Raw genomic sequence first — 21,415 nt, 5'->3', positions numbered from 1 at the left:
CCCACTTTTCTGATCTTTTTGTTGGTCTTTTTTATTAGATACCCATCAGCTCCCCTACCTCAAATGTTGGCAAAACCCCCTGAGTCATCTCATCTCATGGGTTTAATATTTATTGGCTGATGATTCTTAAATTTATATCTTTGGCCTTTCCTTCAGCTCTAGATTTATGTGTTTACTTGAGTGTCTAAAGGCATTGGAAACTTAATATATTCAGAATTCAGCTCTTGATATTTGCCAGTCTCACTCCTTGCATGAACATTTTTTATATAATGCATCAGCTCATAAATGAAAACTTCATTCTTATTCAGAGCAGAAGCCTATGCATCATGCTTTGCCTATACTGTGTGCCCTGCCCACATGAGCTTTGTGAGTCCTGAGGCCTCTGTATCCTTACCACCTGATCCCATTACCCTCATTCAGCCACCATCATCTTCCTTTTTTAACTGCTCTCCGTGATTCTGCCTTGCCCTGCCCACCAAAACCCTATGTTGGCACCTTAGCTTGAGGATCCTGTCAAGTCATAGAGGAGATCACTCATGACTCTTGTGTACTCCAGACCTTCAGTACCATCTCACTCAGAGTAAAAGTCCCCAAGTTCTTTGACCTGCATGGTTTTTCATCATTCCTCTACATTTGCACTCTGAATCCTTAATTTCCCTAACCTTGCCCCCAAAGCATAGTGTCCCTCCAAGTTGTAGCTCTTGCTTTTCCTGTAGACCTCAGGGCTAGGTCCCTCACTTCCTTCTGGTGAGTGTTCTACCTAAAATTTCCTTCTCCTTTCCTAACATTTCACTTACTTTAATCCTATTTTACTTATTTTCCTTTCGCACCTGTATCTTGATCTGTTAACACACCAGACATTTTACTCTTGGGTTCACAAGGAATCAGCTCCTCAAGGATAGGGATTTTTGTCTTATTTCACACACTGCTGGAAATGGAATTCACATTAAGTACCAAATAAAAAAATGAGTGAACTGATTCTTGTACTAGGAACATATAAACGAGAGTTTTTACTTAGGGTCTGATAAAGAAGAAAATAGCCATCAATTACAATTCTTTAAATAGGTATTATGATAGAGTATCATACAGAGGCAGGCTATCAAAGAGAACTAAGGAAGTTTTTATGTAATAGGAAATCTAAGCTAAGTCTTAAAGAATATAGAAACATTTATTTAGAAGCCAGAGGGAAGGGTGTATGAGTAGGGTGAGTGATAGATGGCAACATTTCTTTGACCAGTAATTCTACTCCAGGAATTGTATTCTGAGGAAATAGCCTAAAGTGACTATTACTAATAACACAAACAAGCAAACCAAAGTAGAGCCTTACTGCAGTATTCTTTACAGTGCCACAATTGTATTGGAAACACTAAATATTCAAGAGAAACTATCCACGTATATTTTCTCAGATCTTAACAACTCTAAAATCATGTATTTTCTAATATTAAGTTAAAAAAATGGATTGAAAATTATATCCATGTTGTCATCAGGAAGGTGTGTTTGCAAAAACACGACATTCATACAACTTGCCATGATAAAAAGAGTTATCTTGTAAAGCTTGAGGAGTCATTGTAGGGTTTAAGCAGTGGAATGACATGATCACATTTTTAGCTTAGGAAGGCCACTTTGCCTATAAGAAGGTTTTATGTCTTTAAAGCCATTTAATAAGTCAGCTTTAGTTTGGCATTTCTATTAAATGTCCCACTAGAAATAATATCTGGCTTAGGGGACTTTGGGCAGTACCATTTATCAATCAGTAAGAAAGCATTTTTTGTATTTTATCAAGTATGGCCTTACCAGTAGGTATTGGTTAGCTTTTAGCTGTGGTTGTGACAGATATTATGGGTGTTGGCAGTCAGTGTATAATTGAATGTGCTGAAGGCACAGTGCCTGTTCTGGTTAGCATGCATGCATATCTAGAGGGGGTGTTTCTGTGAAATGTCCTCTGTGTTGTTTATGATTAAATATTAAGGAAAAGTCAAAAGGAAAAGTTTTTGTGACAATAAAAACTTAGGGGAAGGTAGAAAAGATGTAGTTAGATAGTCTTACTGGAGCTGGGTATTAGAGATTGCCAGTTTGTAAAGTTCACAAACTTTAAATTGCTTATAAAGATTTGGTGTTTTGTTTGTTTGTTTCCAGCTTCCAGAAATGTTGCATGGTGATGGTGACAACGAAGAGCATGGCTTTTGTCCAGTGGGGCAATTCATTCTTCAGAATTTAGGGTTGCTGTTTGGATTTGCCATCATGCTGGTGATCGCCCTCTATGAAGACAAAATTGTGTTTGACATCCAGTTCTGACCATTCCCAGTAATCACTGTTGATTACGAGAATGTTACCATTCAGCTTTGCCTCTGTTCCTTGTACTGTATGCACATTGCTCAAAGAAAAGTCAGTGGCTTGCACTACTTACAAGTTCCATAGATTTGAGCCTAACCACAAAAGACTGGTGCTCAGTACTGTGTTCCCTATATGAAGGGTCTTTTAAAAACAAACTTGGTGATAAAGAGGAGAAAATGGGACTCTATGAACCAATGTTGATACAGGTTTGATTAAAACTTTTTAAAAAATAATCATATAAAACACTAAAGTAGTCTCTTTATTAATAGAAACTTCTGTGGCTATGCAGAACTAGAAATTAAACCAAAAAAAATCATTTAAACTTTAAAAATATTTTAAATGGACTTTGAGCAGACATTTTTTGTGTATGCTAAGAATGAATTGTAGTGCCCTTTAATTCAGCTACATATATACATATGGTAATAGGGATCAACTTGACACAACTTTGAAACCGCCTAAAGTAGACTATAGGAACTAGAAGAAAGCTCAGGCTGCATTAGAGTATGAATTTAGCATCGGGAAAAGCCCTTATTCTTGAATCTAGAGTTACTATTTTTGTATATATTTGCATAGTGTTTAAACTTGCAGCCTAAACTACTGAAATTTGTGATTGTATGTTTGTGTGAGCTTCAGTTTAATGAAAGATTCATAATGGTTTTTGTATTATTATAATACTTGGTGTTTGGGGGTATTTTTCTTTTTTTTTTTAACTTCAATTTTGTTTTTGTTCTGCGGTTTTGCGGGGGAGGTGGGGATCAAAGCATGTGGTCAAATGTATTTTTCTTAAAATTATAACTCTCTAGAAAATATGAACCCAAACATGGTCTAAACTATTCAATTTTTCAACTTTACAGTACTGACTAGGTTAAACAGGAAATTTAAGTTCTGAATGTTCTGTAAACAGTTTAGCATTGGAACCAACGCCAAATGGAGCACATGCTGTGGCTGGCAATAAAGTTGGAAGGCAGAAAATCCAAGTTTACCATGCCTGTGATCTGTATGTGAAGTGTCAGTTGAACACTTTCGAGGATAAACTACACTGATGCCATGGCTATCAGGGTACCAAGTAAATGACTAAGCTGAAATCACTTGATCATTTTGTGCCAAGATATGCTGTTGGTGCCTGATAGGGATTAGTCTCTTTTTTAGGTGCCCTGTTCTTCTACCATAATTGTAAATGATTTGTGAGAAGTGCAAGCCATGTTTATCCTAAATTTTGATCCAATAATTTATAGTACTAGTCATACGCATGCAGCTTTCTGTTTACATCTTGTGCCACATGATCTTCATTTATGCCAGGTAAACTATATTTGAACTGTGTGCAGCTAGCTTTGTTTTAATCAGCTTGGCAACGAGTGTGACTTTTTAAAAAAAAATCTTGCTGTTCAAATATGTAAGAGCCAAACTCTCTTTCCATTCCATTTTAAGTGCTCTATTTAATCCTTCTCCTTTCCTCTTACTCTATGAATTTTTTTTAACAAAAACAAAACTTTGAGAGCAGCACATGTGTCCAGGTATTACTAGATTATTGCCAGTGTTTCTTCTTTATGCTATAAGCAAAGGAGATTAGGTTTTGTTACATCTTTAATTTATTTCTGAATTTGAAAAATCATTTCTGGCTTTCTCTGTGACCTCCCTCCTTGTAATAAGTAGGAGTTTTATACATAGTTTGTTTTCAGCAGTGGGCACTGAATTAGGACAGTCCTCATCTCATTGCTTGGCCCTTCAAGCAACCTAGCTAAAAGGTGCTGATATTTTATTTAGTACTGCCAACTTAGTGATCGAAATATCTTGCTTTCTGAACCAAGATATTTATAGTTCATTTTTGGGTTTTGATACCCAGCAAACATTCTGCATTCCAGCATTAAATCTGCTTCATTTAAAAGCAACAGCTGGAATATACTCCAGTCTTAAATGCCTCATTTAAAGCAAATTGGTTATGCTAAAATTTTATATTCTCTCAAAAATGGTATTACCTTTATTTGCTAGATTTTCTTAACCTGTTAAGAGTGCTGTAACAGTTGCTGCTAGTATTTTGATAGGGTTCCACCAGTATTTAGTTTTCACATCATTCTAACGTATAGTTTCAAGTCTTACTAGACAATCTTAATTCCACTACATTTCTGTTTGGCTCCAACATTCCATTTAGCTTGACCAGTCTAATTTTAACATGTGTTTGTTGGAGGTCATTAATGTTACTTGTACAATGCTGTCACTGTGTGACATCCATATGAATTTTAGTGTATATCACATTGCAGTCAATCAGCTGTGATTATGCTTAGAAATACTATAGTAACTAGATGCAGTGTGAATTTTTTCCATTAACAGTCAGTGGCTTATATGTGATTATGGTCCTGCAAGGTGATACTTGCTAAAATATCTAAACTTTTTTTTGTTGTTGTAACTGAATCATTTTTTTAAAAAAATTTATAAAGCTGGAAATGATCAAATGCTGTTTTTTTTCATTGTCAACAGTGGTGTGTCATTTTATGTATGTTCCTAATGCTTATGGAACTCTCCCAAAATAAAGTTATTCAGAAAGAGCACATACATATACCAGTGTGGTTTTTTTTTTTTTTTTTCAGTATTTACATCACAATATTTCCTTAAAGTATGAATACTTTTAAATTTAGACTGCATTTGCACATAAGTAAATTCATACTTTTGAATAATGTTAGTCAAATATACTTAAACTAAAAAAAAATTATTTCAACAGAATAAAGTATACTTTCTATTTAAATAACAAATAGGAACAAGAAAATGACATGTTTGTGTTATGAGTTAAGTTGACACAACAGTGCTACACCACGTCCAATCCAGTGCTCCTTGGGTTGCTCAGAGGGAAGAATCATGGCAATTACAAAGTTTGTAGAATGGCCAGTGGTGGATAGTGTTCCTCTCCGCTCACTTGTCTTATACAATGGAGCAACGTAACTTGGTCGTTTTGGTATATCTGCCCGTTTACAGGGCTTTAGCCACATCTGGAAGAAATTGCATAACACTCTTTAGGTCAAGGTTATTATACCTACGTGTATTTGAGCCTACTGTGGTAATCTCAGAATAAGGTTAGTCATGTCTTCAAATTTCTGTGGTATGAACAGATCTTGGGTTTTGAGCAATCATAATACTGCTGACAAAATTTTTTTAAGATCTCAACTTCCACAACCAGTTTAAAGACAGAAAAAATAGTTTTACTTATTTTTGAAGAGAAACTGTTTATCATCTCTCCACCATACTTACCTGGGGATGATTTTGGGACTTGCAATAACAAAACAAAAGTCACATTTATTTTGAAAGAAGAAAATTATTACTAAAAACCCTGTGTCTTCTTTGGTGGCTGGTTGTGGGGGCTACCAGGGATTGAACTCAGGGGCACCCAACCACTGAGCCACATTCCCAACCTTATGTTGTATTTTATTTAGAGTCAGGGTCTCACTGAGTTGCTAAGCACCTTGTTTTTGCTGAGGCTGGCTTTGAACTCACAATCCTCCTGCGTCAGCCTCTGAAGCTACTGGGATTACAGGCTTGTGCCACCACTCCCGGCACCATGTGTCTTAATTTAAAGTCAGTTACAAAAAATTTAGGAGCTCTTATTAACAGCTATATAATTAAATTACATATTTATTTTAGGAGACTATTTTGTGTATCATGCTATCTGATTAAAACATTGTTGTGAGGCAGGCACGATGACTGAATAGAGGTACCCAGCACTAAATTCAACTTTCCACGAAGAGCAAAAGCAATGGATGTATAGCTGCATACTGAGGTGAGTGACAATTGGATAACACTGGAATACAACAGTAGAGAAAAACTAACCTTGCAAAACCCAGAGACGGGGACAGCAGCAAAGCAAGAGAAAACATCCCAGTCTCTTCTTCATTGGGGTAAATGTGAAAGTCTCAGTAAACTCTACCAGTGCTGATACTGGTAATCCAAGCCACTAGAAAGTCCCAGCCCTTGTAGGCCTACATCTTAAATTAGAGGCCTGAAATTCCTAGCAGTTTGGCTTAGGAAAAGGAATTCACTCCATCTCCCAGCAAGGAGTCAGGGTGCTGTAGCCCAGAGCATTTTAGGGGTTAGAAATTCCTGCATATTCCCATCTCTGGGATCCAGACATTAACTACAACACTGCACTAGCTTGATGGGTAGATGTCTCACAAATCATTGAGACTGGTACATAGTGGGGGACAGATGTGAGGTGGAGGGGAGCAGAATGCCATTCACAAGAACTGGATTGGGGCACTTGCTCCCAAGACCAGGGCATGTCCAGTCGTGTGGGTGCCAGAATTAAGGGCATTTGTGAAGGTTTCTACCACGTCTCTCCCAGCATTGCATGTGCATCTAACCAGGTGGAGAAAGACAGTTTCCATGGTGGGTCCCAGCAGAGGCAGTCTCCTGCAGCGCTGTGGCCCCACCCCCAATGTGTACAGCCTGGGAAGGTCACACTCCCTCACTCTTGCAAGCACCTCAGCCAAGATCAATTTTCGCCAAAATATTTTCTATTTCACAATTTTTTCCAATTGTGATCAACTCCCACTTGATAATTCCTGGAAAGAACTAGAAATCAAGAAGCAGAGGAGGAAAAAAGTTCTCAGAGGCTGCCCTGCCTTGGGGTACACAGCCTAACATCTGGAGAGAATCAGTCCATGCCTGATGGCCTTCTCTTCTCACTTTCTTCTGGAAGCCCATCAACTGAGAGAAACCTTGCCAGGCTCCAGTCACCAACTCTCACTTTGATCCTTCACAGGCACTACAATTGAAAAACTGAAGGGAGAAAAGCCCCCAATTGTCACCTTGCCCTTGGGGGGAAAGTCTAAGAAAGTCTGGAGACAAATTAAGAGAGAAACATTGCCCAGTGTCAGATATACTCTGCTTTCCCTCTCTACTGTAAACGCCTCCCTTAAGAGGAGCTTTGCCCAGGTCCAGTTGTACCTATTCCCACTCAATCCCTGGCAGGTATCACAACTGAAAGAATAAGGAGAGAAAAGTCATCAGCACTGCCACATCTTTGGGCATGGACAGCTACAGAGGATCTGAGGTTCCACTCCTGAGCAGGCACTCTCATGGTACAGCAAAGAGAATCAACAACTTTTGTTACCACATTTGTTACAACTTTTGTTATGTACATGGGTCTTTGGCCTGGTTTGTGTTACCTCTGCACCTTGTCTGATCATGTACTGCTGAGGAGACTGGATGTGTCAAAGAGAAGAGGCTGTGAATCCACCTTTCCCTGTGAATTACGGGAACCTACACCAATGTCTCATCAGAGGACAAACGTTTTAGGCCCTTCACCACTACTAGAGCAGTCAGTACCAGATACCCTTTCAAGTAATAACCAATAGGAATAACCCCACAGGATGCATCCTACATACTCTGTTGTCTACACCACAACTACCTGAATTGGTAGAGTATCCCCACTCCTGCAAATCTGCAAAGAGAATCATCTCTATGAGGCCAAATACAGTACAGTCTACACTGTGCCCAAACTCACTAATCACAGGTGAAGAAACAACAGGAAGATTTTACTATGGTACCAAGCTGGAAATAAAGTCAACACTGCCTAACAAGTTGGTACCCCAGCACACATTTTCCACAGAAAGCCACTAAAAAGGTTATCCCCTAAAGTGATAGAGATTACCATTCTATCAGAGGTACAAATCCCAACATAGGATCGCAAGAAACATTTAAAACATAAAAAACATAACTCTGTATGTAATAACAGATTCCAAAGATTATAAGAAAGCTCAGTGAAATCCAAGAGAATACAGATAAACAGGTATGTTACTTAGCTTTTCATTGCTGTGACCAAAGTACCTGACGAGCACAATTTAGAGGAATGGAAACTTATTTTGGTTCATGGTTTCAGAGGAATCAGCCATGGTTGGCTGATTCAATTGCTTTGGGCTTGGGGTGAGGCAAAACACCAGACAGAAGGGCACAGCAGAGTAAAGCTGCTCAGCTCATGTCATCCAGGAAGGGGGGAGAGAGAGAGAGAGAGAGAGAGAGAGAGAGAGAGAGAGAGAGAGAGAGAGAGAGAAAGAGAGAAGACGGGGTTGGGGACAGAGACATAGTCCAAAGGCATCTTCCCAGTGACCTACTTCCTCTAGGTACCCACCCCACACCTATTTATAACTACCAACCAGTAGTCCATTCAGCTATCAATGGATTAACCCAGCAAATAGATCAATCCACTAGTGAGATCAGAGCCCTAATCACTGCTCCCTTGGCATTACACTTTCAACACATGAGTTTTGGGGGGACACTTCATATCTGAACCATAACAACAGGTAAGTGGAATTAGGAGTACAATGCAGGATATGAATAAGAAGTTCAATAAACAGATAGAGGCCATTAAAAAGAACTAATCAGAAATGAAGAGGTCAATTAGTTGAATAAAAAAATCCAGTTAAAAGTCTCAATAGCAGAGGAAAAAAAAAGTGGAGGAAAAAATATCAAAACTTGAAGACATGTCTTTTGGAATATCCACATTCACACAGAAAGAAAGAAAAAATTAAAAGAATGAAGAGAGTATAGATATTTGGAATATCATTAAAAAAATCAAATATCTGCATCATTAGCATGCCCAAGAAATAAAGAATAAAGGTAAAGAAAATGTATTTGATAAAATAATAGCAGAAAACTTCAATCTTGGGAAAGTCATGGATATCTAGCTACAGGAGGCCCATAAAACTCTAAATAGATATGACCACAAAAGATCCTCAACACAGCATATTATAGTCAAATTGTCAAAAGTACAGGAAAAAGAATTTTGAAGTCTTCAAGAGAAAAGCACCAAGTCACATTTAAGGTCAACCTCATTAAACATGAAATGATTTCTCAGCAGATATCACACTGGCCAGCAGGGCATCGAATGACATAGTTCATGTTCTGAAAGAAAATAACTGCCATCCCAGATGACTATACCTAGCAAGACTATCCTTCAGAATTGAAGAAGAAATAAAGACTTACAAGATAAGGAAAAACTAAGGACCTTCACACAAACCTTACAAAAGATGCTTGAGGTAGTCCTATACCCAGAAGTGAAAGAAAGATAATTACATCAGAGTAGTATGTGAAATTATATAGCTCATCAGAAGAGTAGCTACACAAGTGAGAAATAACATCCCAGGGATGTCAGTTTGGTTCAACATACAAAACTCAATAAACATAATTCACCACATCAATAGACTCAAAGACAAGAACCGCATGATTATCTCAATAGATGCAGAAACAGCAGTTGACAAAATGCATTACCATTCATGTTTAAACATCAGAAAAACTAGGGATAGAAGGAACATACCTCAACATTGTAAAAGCTATATACAACAAACCCAAGGCCAACATCATTCTATATGGAGAAAAACTGAAAGCATCCCATCTAAAAACTGGAATAAGACAAGGATACCCTCTTTCAACACTTCAATTCAACATAGTCCTTAAACATTAGCCAGAACAATGAGGCAAAAGAAAGAAATTAAAGAGATATGAACAGGAAGCGCTCACACTATCACTGTTTGCTGACAACATGATTCTATATTTAGATTCTATATAAAAACTCCACCAAAAAGTTTTTTGAGTTCATAAATGAATTCAGCAAAGTAGCAGGATATAAAATTAACACCCAGAAATCAAATGCATTCCTCTACACCAATGATGAATCAGCTAAAAGCGAAATTAGGAAATCCATCCCATTTACAATAGCCTCAAAAAAAAAAAAAAAAAAAAAGATTCTTGGGAATCAAGCTAACAAAAGAGATGAAACACCTCTACAATGGAAACTATAGAACACTTAAGAAAGAACTTGAAGAAGACCTAAGAAGATGGAAAGATCCCCCATTATCTTGGATAGGCAGAATTAAAATTGTCAAAACAGCCATGCTATCAAAAGTGCAATGCATATTTAATGAAATTCTTATTAAAAATTCCAATGACATTCTTCAGAAAAAGCAGTCATGAAATTCATTTGGAAAAATAAGAGACCCAGAATAATCAAGGCAATCCTTAGAAAAATGAAGCAAGAGGCATCACAACACTTAGACCTTAAATTATAACTACAGAGATATAGTAACAAAAATGGCATGGTATTGACACCAAAACAAACATGAAGACCAATGGAACAAAATAGAAGACACAGAGATAAACCCACATAAATACAGTTATCTAGACAAAGGCACCATAAACATACATTGGATAAAAAATAGCCATTTCAATAAATGGTACTGGGAAAACTGGAAATCCATATGTAGCAGGATGAAATTGAACCTTATTTCTCACCCTGCACAAAACTCAAAGTGGATCAAGGACCTAGGCAGAGACCCTGAGATTACTAGAAGAATATGTAGTAGACTTAAAGATAAGAATCACATGATAATCTCAACAGACACAGAAAAACATTTGACAAAATACAGCACCCCTTTATGTTCAAAACACTAGAAAAATTAGGGATAACAGGAGCATATCTCAAAATCATAATGGATATCTATGCTAAGCCCCAGACCAACATCATTCTACATGGAGAAAAATTGAAGGCATTCTCTCTAAAAACTGGAACAAGACAGGGTTGCCCTTTCACCACTTCTATTTAACATAGTTATTGAAACACTGGCCAGAGCAATTAGACAGACAAAAGAAAGTAAATGGATACACATAGGGAAAAAAAAAAAAGAACTCAAATTGGCACTATTTGCTGATGATATGATTCTATACCTAGAAGACCCTAAAAGTTCTACCAGAAAACTTCTAGAACTAGTAAATAAATTCAGCAAAGTAGCAGGATATAAAATAAACACCAATAAATCAAAGGCATTTCTGTATATCAGTGACAAATCATCAGAAATGGAAACAAGGAAAACTACCTCATTTACAACAGCCAATAAATAAATAAAATAAAATAAAATACTTGGGAATCAACTTAATGAAAGAGGTGAAAAATCTATAAAATTAAAATTACAGAACCCTAAAGAAAGAAGTCAAAGAAGACCTTAGAAGCTGGAAAGAGCTACCTTGCTCTTGGATAGGCAGAATTAATATTATCAAAATGATCATACTTCCAAAAGCACTATACAGATTTAATGCAATTCTGATCAAAATCCCTATGACATTCCTTATAGAAATAGAAAAAGCAGTCATGAAATTCATCTAGAGAAATAAGAGACACAGAATAGCTAAAGCAATCCTTAGCAGGAAGAGTGAAGCAGGTAGCATCACTATACTGGACCTTAAACTATATTACAGAGCAATAGTAACAAAAACAGCGTGGTATTGACACCAAAACAGACTGGTAGACCAACAGTACAGAATAGAGGACATAGAGACTAACCCACAAAATTACAATTATCTATATTAGACAGAGGTGCCAAAAACATGCATTGGAGAAAAGATAGCCTCTTCAACAAATGGTGCTGGGAAAACTGGAAATCCATCTGCAACAAATGAAATTAAACCCCTATCTCTCATCATGCACAAAACCCAACTCAAAATGGATCAAGGACTTAGGAATAAAACCAGAGACCCTGCGTCTAATAGAAGAAAAAATAGGCCCTAATCTCCATCATGTGGGATTAGGCCCCAAGTTCCTTAATAAGACTCCTTTGGCACAAGAATTAAAATCAAGAATCAATAAATGGGTTGGACTCAAACTAAAAAGTTTCTTCTCAGCAAAAGAAACAATCTGTGAGGTGAAAAGAGAGCCTATATCTTGGGCCAAATCTTTACCCCTCACACATCACATAGAGCACTAATCTTTAGGGTATATAAAGAACTCAAAAAACTAAGCACCAAATAAATAAATAAATAATCCAATCAATAAATGGATCAAGGACCTGAACAGACACTTCTCAGAAGATGATATATAATCAATCCACAAATATACGAAAAAATGTTCATCACTAGCAATTAGAGAAATGCAAATCAAAATCACTCTAAGATTTCATTTCACTCTAGTCAGAATGTTAGCTATTATGAAGACAAACAACAATAAGTGTTGGTGAGGATGTGGGGAAAAAGGTACACTCATATACTGCTGGTGGAACTGCAAATTGGTGCAGCCAATATGGAAAGCAGTATGGAGATTTCTTGGAAAATTGGTAATGGGACCCCCATTTGATCCAGCTATCTATCTCTCTCCTCGGTCTATACCCAAAGGACTTAAAAATAGCATACTACAGGGACACAGCCACATCAATGTTTATAGAAGCACAATGCACAACAGCTAAACTGTGGAACCAACCTAGATACCCATCAACAGATGGATGGATAAAGAAAATGTAGTTTGTATACACAATGCAATATTACTCAGCAATAAAAGAGAATAAAATTATGGCATTTGCAGGTAAATGGATGGAGTTAGAGAAGACAATGCTAAGTGAAGTTAGCCAATCCCAAATAACCAAATGCTGAATATTTTCTCTGATATAAGGATGCTGATTCATAGTGGGGTAGGGAGAGGGAGCATGGGAAGAATAGATGAATTCTAGATAGGTCAGAGGGTTTAGAGGGGAAGGGAGGAAGCATGGGATTAGAAATTATGGTGGAATATGAAGGACATTATTATCCAAATTACATGTGTGAAAACACGAATTGGTGTGAATATACTTTGTATACAACCATTTATATATATAAAATCTTAAGACCAAACAAACAAACAAACAAATAAAGCAGTCAATAAATGGGCAAAAGAACTGAACAGGCACTTCACAGAAGAAGAAATACAAATAGTCAACAAATATATGAAAAAAATGTTCAACATCTCTTGCAATTAGAGAAATGCAAATTAAAACTATACTGAGATTCCGTATGACTCAGAATGACAATTATCAAGAATACAAACAACAATCAATGCTGGCAAGGATGTGGGAGAAAAGGTACACTCGTACATTGCTAGTGGGAATGCAAACTGGTGCAACCACTCTGTAAAGCAGTATGGAGATTCTTCAGAAAACTTGGAATGGAACCAACATTTGACCCAATTATCCCACTACTCAGTATATACACAAAGGATTTAAAATCATCATACTATAGTGAAGCAACCACATTAATGTTTATAGCAGCTAAATAAATAATAGCTAAGGTATGGAAAACCTAGATGCTCTTCAACAGATGAATGGATTAAGAAAATGTGGTAAAAAAAAAAAAGAAAATGTGGTATATATACACAATGAAATATTTTTAAAAAAAGAATGCAATTATGGCATTTGCTGGTAAATGGATGGATCTGGAGAGTATCATGCCAAGTAAAATAAAAAAAATTAAAAAGTAAAATAAACCAATCCCTCAAATCCAAAGGCCAAATGTTCTCTCTCATATGTGGATGCCAACACACAATAACGGGCAGGAGGAACAGAAGTTCATTGGACTAGACAAAGCACTTTTGGTCATTGGAAGACCTGGGTAGAGCATTAGAGATCTGAGTCAGCCATATCTGATGGGCGTTTTCTCAGCTAAGGCTGAGCCAGGGGAAGCTGTGCTTTCTGTTTCAGCTTTAATAACTATAAGTAAGTGTCCTTTTCACAGTTTATTTAGTATATCTTGTTTACCTTTTCCTGTGGTTTTTTTTTTTTATTTCGTTGTTTAAAGTGACTCCCCAGTGCACGCTGCAGTGCAGTCTGATGTTAGTTAAGTGCATGTAGGCTATGTGATACAGCAAGGATATCATGAGCTTTCTTCAGGAATGAGTTATGTGCTGTTGCCCATGAGCTTATGTTACTGATCCAGAAATATGTGTAAAATAAGATGGCTTTAAACAGAAATAAAACAGGATTATTTGTTAATCAATTAACAAAATTGAAACTGCAAAATCTCAACCCATATTTCCAATGTTGGCAGAAACTTACAGAGCATTATTATCCCAAATAACAAGAATTGGCTGTACATGTATATATATCATTAGGAAATACTAACCACAGGCATTGTATCATAAAGAATTTTTGGATGTGATTCAGCAAGTTTCTTGATCTTTCTATTCCAGGAAGCTCCATCCAGAAATAATCCATGAATGAAAACACCTAAACATAAAAGAAATGTTATATAACACTTTATCAATTTTTTTATATTGATTGAGCTCTCAATCTAAAATTCCTACAAGTGAATATTATGCAGTTGAAGCTAGGTTAACAGTCCTCCCTTCCCCTCCCACTCCTTTGCCCTATCTAGTGTTCATCTAATCCTCCATCCATCAGTATCTTTTACAGTGTGTTATATAATAAGCTGTATAGAAAATGAATTTTTAAAAGCTTATATAATTAAGGAAGCAATAAGTTTTTTTAAAAAAAAAACCTGGCAGAAGAAGAAAGTTTTTAAACTTTCTTTAATTATTTAGCAATATGCCCATTCTCAATATATTAAAAATAAAGGGATTCTGTACAAATAGGTTAACGGTAGGCTAGATCTGTGACTGGGAAGAAAATGATTAGTTACAAGGTAATGTGTATCTTAAGGACCCCTTTCCCCCATGTCTATTTTTCTTAAATGTGTACCTATAAAAAAACTGTTTAGATTAAGTATTAAAGATGAAATAAAAGGTGGTTTAAATTTGGGTTAGATTCCATGCATTTGTAGAAATTAAGCAGCATGAATTTGGAATTTCTACAATAGCATTTGAGGGCTTATTATGTGCCAGACACTGATAGGCACTAAATAAAGAAGTTTGAAGGCAAATAAGGTTATGGTTCTCAGTATTGGTGCTCTCATAGGAATAGAGACCAGAAAGAAGGAAACAGCTAATATGACTGCAGAGTGTGACTAATGCTGTGAAGTTAATAAGCAGAGTAGTTAAAAAGGATAACAAGGGGAGTGGAGGCCTTAATAGATTGAATTTTCATGAAGGTTATTTTCTGATGACCTGTAATTTTTAAAGGAGAGAACCCAAAGTTGAGAAGTGGTCACCATGATGAGTCTGGGCTTAGGAATAGGGCATTCAAAGATCCCAAAGAGAACAAATTTTGAGGTAGTCTGTTGACTGTGAAGGTCAGTGTGAATTAAGTAATGGCACATGATGAGCTTGTACCTGTGAAGTCATGTAGGTGGAGAGCAGCCAGAATGTGCCTGGTCTTATAGCTGTGGTAAGAAATCTGGGAAAATATCATTATGGACTTATTTAGTTGTCTGATTTTTCAATGTAAGCTAAAGCTGACATGATCTGCATGTTTACATCTTTCAAAAACTTCCAGGGCTTCTGTGTAAGTTAAGGATTATAATGAGGTAATGACAGTAGCAGGGAGATAATAGGCTTACATAGGGGTCTAGATAAAAAATGGTGGTGGCAGTAAGATTGTAGGTGAGCAACTGCATCTGATGTGAGAGCTATAAGGGAGCAGAAGAATAAAGTTTTGATTCTATGGCAATGGCATTTATTAAAATTAATTGTAAGTTTTTACATATCCAGGAGACACTAAAGTGGACATGATAGTGTAGCAGTTGGATATAGCTGTCTGGATCACAGAGAAAAGATGTAGATTGCAGACTGGGGACATTAACAAGGAGATGGTTAAAGATTCAGAACAGAATAAAGTCACTCGGGGGGAGAGGATGCAACTAGAAAAAAGAAATAATCCCAGGACTGAATGCTCAGAAACTCCAGTATTTACAGGAGCATAAGCCACCAAAGAAGTATGAATGTGGCCAATAAGAAAAATCAGTATAAGGTGATATACTAGAAGCAAAGGAAGAAGAATGTCTCTATAAAGACAAAGTTGGCAACTGGTGAAAACTGCTGAGGCTAAGATGAAGACAAAAGGGAATTTGCTATGTTTGTCAACCTGGAAGTCATCAGTAGCTGTGAAAAGTACAGCACTGGTTGATCAGAGAGGATGAAAAGCACACAGAAATTAGGAGGTGAGAATCTGGAGACAGCTTGCCAATATAATTACTTTGAGAGATTCTGCAATAAAAGGGAGAAGAGTTATAGAACTGTCCATGGGGGTGTGTGGATGTAATGACAATTCGAATTGTTTTTTGATTTAAGATGAGCAAGATTTTAGAGCACGCTGTGTGTTGTTTCAGATTTTCCAGCCCTGAGCGGGATAATATTGATTCTGGAAAGAAAAGGCACAATTAAAGAAGCAAAAACCTGGAGAAGAATAAGGAAATGGGGTCTGGATTCTCAGAGGGTACAGATTTTGACAGAGTAAGAGTTTGGTGGTGCTGAATGCTCTCTCCTGAAAGCTTTTGATTTTTGCAATGAAGGATGAGGTGAGATGGGGTAGAGGTAAGAAAAAAAGGAGAATATGAGAGTGGGAACGCAAATTTCCCAGGGGAATAGTAGTAGGATGGCTTTGTGTTGCAAACCCTTTGGTGTGACAATCAACATAAAGTAAAAACATTTGGCACAGTAACATAATTATCAAACTCTGTTGTGACTGCATATAAACTTGCCAGTATCTCCCACTAAAGTTTAAACTGGTTGAGGGACTAGATCCTAATATTTCCCTGTTGATATCTCCGGTGCCTAAGGAAGTGAGCCAGTGAATTCATAATTCAATGATGAATAAGGAAGAGTTGACTGTGATACATTAATTGAGGCAGTATATAACAGTCATTTAGAAATAGATGTCCTTCATTTAAAGACAGCACCAATTGGGTAAAATTTAGAAATCCATAGCATTCTTAGAAACACTTGTTTAAAATAGTTTAAAACTCTATCCACTGAATTTGAAATAAAACATCAGAGTAACCACAAAGTTGAAAACCAATTGGTAAGGAAAATAAAGATTTTCTCACAACCAATCTGTAAATCATAAAACAAATGCTCATATTAGTTATAAGTTTGGGAATGCTGTATATAAAAGGAAAGATTACATATTTTAGAACTCTGCAAAAGTACACTCTTTGAGGGATCAGGAAAAACCTCCTCCTTTTCAATGCCACATCATCTTGATTCCCCAAGGCCAAAATAAGGTTATGGCTGTTTATCACATGTATTGTTAATTTAATGATTTTTTAAAAGTAATTTCTAACTTACACAATTTTGAAAAAAGTATAGGGACATATACTCTTTTTTTTTCCAGATTCACCTATTGCTAGCATTTATACCCTATTTACTTTATCATATATCCTCTCTCCATGAATTTTTTTCTCAACCATTTTGAGGTGACGTTACCTACATGTTGTTTACTTTTTTAATAGCTGAGGAAGGTAAGCAAGAAGTTACTCCTCTGTTCAGTGCCAAGATAAAAGCAAACTCATTCTCTTACTCCACTTACCATCTTCAGGACCATGTTTATAGTCTTTGTCTTCCATCACCTCATAGTCAAACCCAAGGAGATCAATGGGAATAGTGTATTTCCTGGCGTAGTTCTGCTGGGCACCAGTCAGGAAGGCTTGGGTGAAGAAGAAGCCAGAAAGCCAGAAGACTGCAGGAGGGCCAACCTCATACCATTGCTGTGGTGGATCAAAACACACAGTCCTGATGATAGTCTTCAATTTTTTTTTTAAAAAAAAATACCTTTGCTTACTAAAATGTGTCCCCAAATATTTTTGTTTTCTTTATCTAAACTAGTAAATGCACTCAGGGATGACAAGCCAAAAATAAGTAGCATTCAGTGTTGATGCTGACTTTCAACTTCATCTCTCTCACAACAGCTTGGGAATTACAATGTGTGAGAATGCAGACGCAAATGTCTATTTTACACACGCCCAAAGGTTCCTTCAGAAAATCCCCATACCGCACTGAACATCTGATATGCACTGTTGCACAAAATATGTGACTTAGTTGAACAGAAGAGATTCCCATAGTCTGGTCATGAGGTTTATTCTTTAAAAATTTTTACTCTAATTAATGAGAGTAAAATTAGTCATTAGTACCTAGAAGACTATTCTGGGGAAGTTTTCTCTCCTATTTCCCCAAAATATAATGAAATCTGACCTATAGAAACACATGATATTGCACAAAGAACTCCTGAAACAAGCAGGGTAGTAAGAGCTTATGGTCTTTAGGGTCTTTAGAAATATCAAGACTCCTTAATTGTTAATATCACAGATTCTAATTCTGATCTGGCTGAATAATGACTTTAAATAATAAATTATAGAGGCCAAGCTGAAAAAATCAACTTGAAAAGCTTTTCCCTATAAGAGCCCAAAGCAGAGCTTCATCTTTCCAGAACAATCTTAATTCCTTAGCATCCAACTCATAGAAAAGAGGGCCTGTGTTATGAAAAAAGGAATTAAATCCACTTATCCCTGAAGCAATTTCCTCACAGTTTTTGATGCCTCATACACAATATCTAGAAAATTAACTGATATTTCAAGGATATAACTATTAATAAGGGCTGGGGTTGCAGCTTAGTGGTAGAGTGCTTGTCTAGCATGTGTGGGACACAGGGTTCAATCCTCAGAACCACATTAAAAAGATAAATAAACAAAATAAAGGTATTGTGTCCATCTCCAACTAAACAACAACAACAACAACAAAAACTATTAATGAGAGCACCGGTAAACACAGATATTGCCAGTAATTTGGAGATAGGCTTCTTCCTATTTAACATTTCCAAGACAATCACCCATTGAGGTCATTGCTGTCCTGTGCTAAACCAGCTAAGTAGTGATTTCATGACCAAAAAGGTTGCCAGGAAAGGAAGAAATCAAACTCCTCACTAATAACTTGTCTAGCTTTATAAGATGCTCTGCTATAAATATGTGTGTGTGTGTGTATATATATATATATATACACACATACACACATGTATATATATATACATACATATATATGTGTGTGTGTGTACTTTTAATTTTATGTGGTGCTAAGGATGGAACCCAGTGCCTTATGAATGCTAGGCAAGTGCTTTGCAACTGAGCTACAACCCCAGCCCCTTTATAAGCATCTATTTTAATGCTAAATATTTAAAGGGAAAGTCAACATGCCAGATTTTTTTTTCTCTTTTCAAATGCCATTAACTTCATTGAACATGAATACATATTCTAAGGTCAGAACTTCCACTTCTAGTACTAGTATTGTGACTATTCAGTGTGACAAGTATATACATCACATAAAACATTATTAAATAGTAGCCATTTGTGTCTGGCACTCACAGCAAACTAGAGAATAACACTCACGTGTTGGGCATTGTGATGAAGAAAATTAAGCCAGAAGAAAAATAACAATGTACGTTAATTTGGATAAACTTACCTGCAAGAATTTTAGTCTTGCAAGGAAGTCATTCACATAGCTGCCAAGTGGTTTAAGGCTTGGGTAGGATTTACCCATCCACATTCCTGGAATTTTGACATTCAAAATGCTTCTAACCACTTCTTCAAGATCTGTAGACATCACTACGAGCCCCTGAAATACATTTAACCTTGCTAACGTGAGAGTATAGATTATGAATAGTCAGTCCTCTTTTAAATACCTTCTTTACAATTATGCTAACAGAAAGTGAAGATATTTGTTTTTGCTTATACAAGGACATCCTGGAGTCTTTGAACTAGTCCTTAAAAAATATTAAGTTTTATTCTAACAAAATTTTACTGGAAAATCACAGTCTAACTTTGACTTATTTCTTTAATAAATGAACAAGTAATATACTTTCATTCTGTCTTCTTAGAGGGACAGTGATAAATATTAAATTAGGAAAATTGTATGAAATGGTTTGAAAAGTTAAAATATTTGGAATACCATTGTGAAGTCTAGCTGACCTTGTTCTATTTTGAATCACTGATGCCCACATATTGAAACTTTGAGTTTCTTGAAAATTTCTGCCTATTTTGATCTTATAATTGGTCCAGTTATGATTATCATTTCTGTTTTTCCTATATAAAAATATTATTTCAACTAACATATGGAGAAGATTTTGCAGAAACTGTTGATAGACTAAACACACATATTTCATTTGCTGCCTTCTCAAAATTCCACTGAAACAATATTAAATACGTTTATTTTTTTAAGGCATGAGCCCACAAGTGCAGAAAGGAACAGGGAAAGGGATAATGGGAACACAATTTTGGGAGTGAGAAAGCATATGGACTGCTGATAGTTGATTCAGTGGTCACAAGAAACCTTATCCTGAAAGGTTAGTTTTACATTGAGGAATGTTCCCAAGCCTTGGGAATTAATAATCCTACATAATTCTGAAAACGAGGAAAGGAGGATGCTGTTAAATGAGAAGGGTTTTGAAACCTGTTTTATAAAACAAATTCCTAGGTCTTCTTCCCCCCTAACTGCACATCATTGACCTTTAATGTAACCTGGAAAGGAAAACGCAGAAATTCCTGGAGTGGGAGATGCCAGGTCCGGTTGAGGTCAGAGTTATCATACAGAAATCAAGGGTGTTAAGAGAAAGCATGGGTAGACAACGCTGAGATTCCTATGGCCTTTATTCCTTTTAGCTCCCCAAATGCTATGAGCTAATCTTTCTCTTCAGGAAAGAAAAAGGAGGTCGAGGAGAAACACAGAATGATGCTGAATGTTTCTTTGCTGAAGAACTCACCCAGATTGCTCTACAGTGCAGAACACAGTCAGCAATCATCAGTGTTCTTATAGTGTCCCCTCAACATGATAATGCCCCATTCTTATTTAAAAGTGGACAACCCAAATTTATTAGACATCGGAAGAAGGTTTCCAACATGAGGGAGGAGTTTTTCAATTAAGCATTCCCTTTTTATATACAGAGACAACTACAGATTTTCTGTTTCTTGTATAATTTGGGTAACATATGCTTTCTCAAGAATTTACACATTCATTTGCACTCTTTAATTTTCAGGCATAAAGTTTCCATGGTACTATCTTCAGACCTCTTAGACTATAGTGTCTATTATAATGAGCTTTCTTCTATTAAGTGTTCCTTATCTGAAATTCTTGGGACCAGAAGTATTTTGGATGCTTTTAGATCTTGGATTATTTGAAAATATATCATATATATAATATTATAAAATACAAAAGAGAAGCTATATCGTATAAGATATTTAGGGAATAGGACCCAAATCTAAACACAAAATACATTTATGCTTCATCTACATTGGTTGCAGAGATCATCTCAAGTTCGGTTTTTCAAATTTGAACATTTTCTTTCCCAAAGTAGGGAAATATAAAGAAAATTATAAGTAGTCCATATAGTTTGGGTGGATGGATGAGAGAAATTGATGCCTCAAAGTA

General features: G+C 36.4%; 2 protein-coding genes across 2 annotated transcripts in view; one reads left to right on the top strand and one right to left on the bottom strand.

Moving 5' to 3' along the window:
* Slc39a10 (solute carrier family 39 member 10) overlaps positions 1 to 4,872 on the top strand; it is a 64,876-nt gene extending 60,004 nt beyond the window's left edge. The window contains exon 10 of the mRNA XM_076866301.2: positions 2,137 to 4,872. Coding sequence (XP_076722416.1) covers positions 2,137 to 2,295 — 159 coding nt within the window. The 3' untranslated portion in view covers positions 2,296 to 4,872. The remainder of the gene's footprint in view (positions 1 to 2,136) is intronic.
* A 236-nt stretch (positions 4,873 to 5,108) lies between these two features.
* The window catches only part of Dnah7 (dynein axonemal heavy chain 7), a 289,014-nt gene continuing 272,707 nt past the window's right edge, over positions 5,109 to 21,415 (bottom strand). Inside the window, exons 61-64 of the mRNA XM_077110312.1 lie at positions 19,454 to 19,606; positions 17,532 to 17,709; positions 14,233 to 14,336; positions 5,109 to 5,315 (exon numbers count right to left, since the gene is read on the bottom strand). Of these exons, the coding sequence (XP_076966427.1) occupies positions 5,109 to 5,315; positions 14,233 to 14,336; positions 17,532 to 17,709; positions 19,454 to 19,606 (642 nt within the window). The remainder of the gene's footprint in view (positions 5,316 to 14,232; positions 14,337 to 17,531; positions 17,710 to 19,453; positions 19,607 to 21,415) is intronic.

The sequence above is a fragment of the Callospermophilus lateralis genome, chromosome 9 (genome assembly GCF_048772815.1).
Source record: "Callospermophilus lateralis isolate mCalLat2 chromosome 9, mCalLat2.hap1, whole genome shotgun sequence".
Taxonomy (NCBI): Eukaryota; Metazoa; Chordata; class Mammalia; order Rodentia; family Sciuridae; genus Callospermophilus; species Callospermophilus lateralis.
This window is presented reverse-complemented; position numbering and strand designations above follow the sequence as displayed.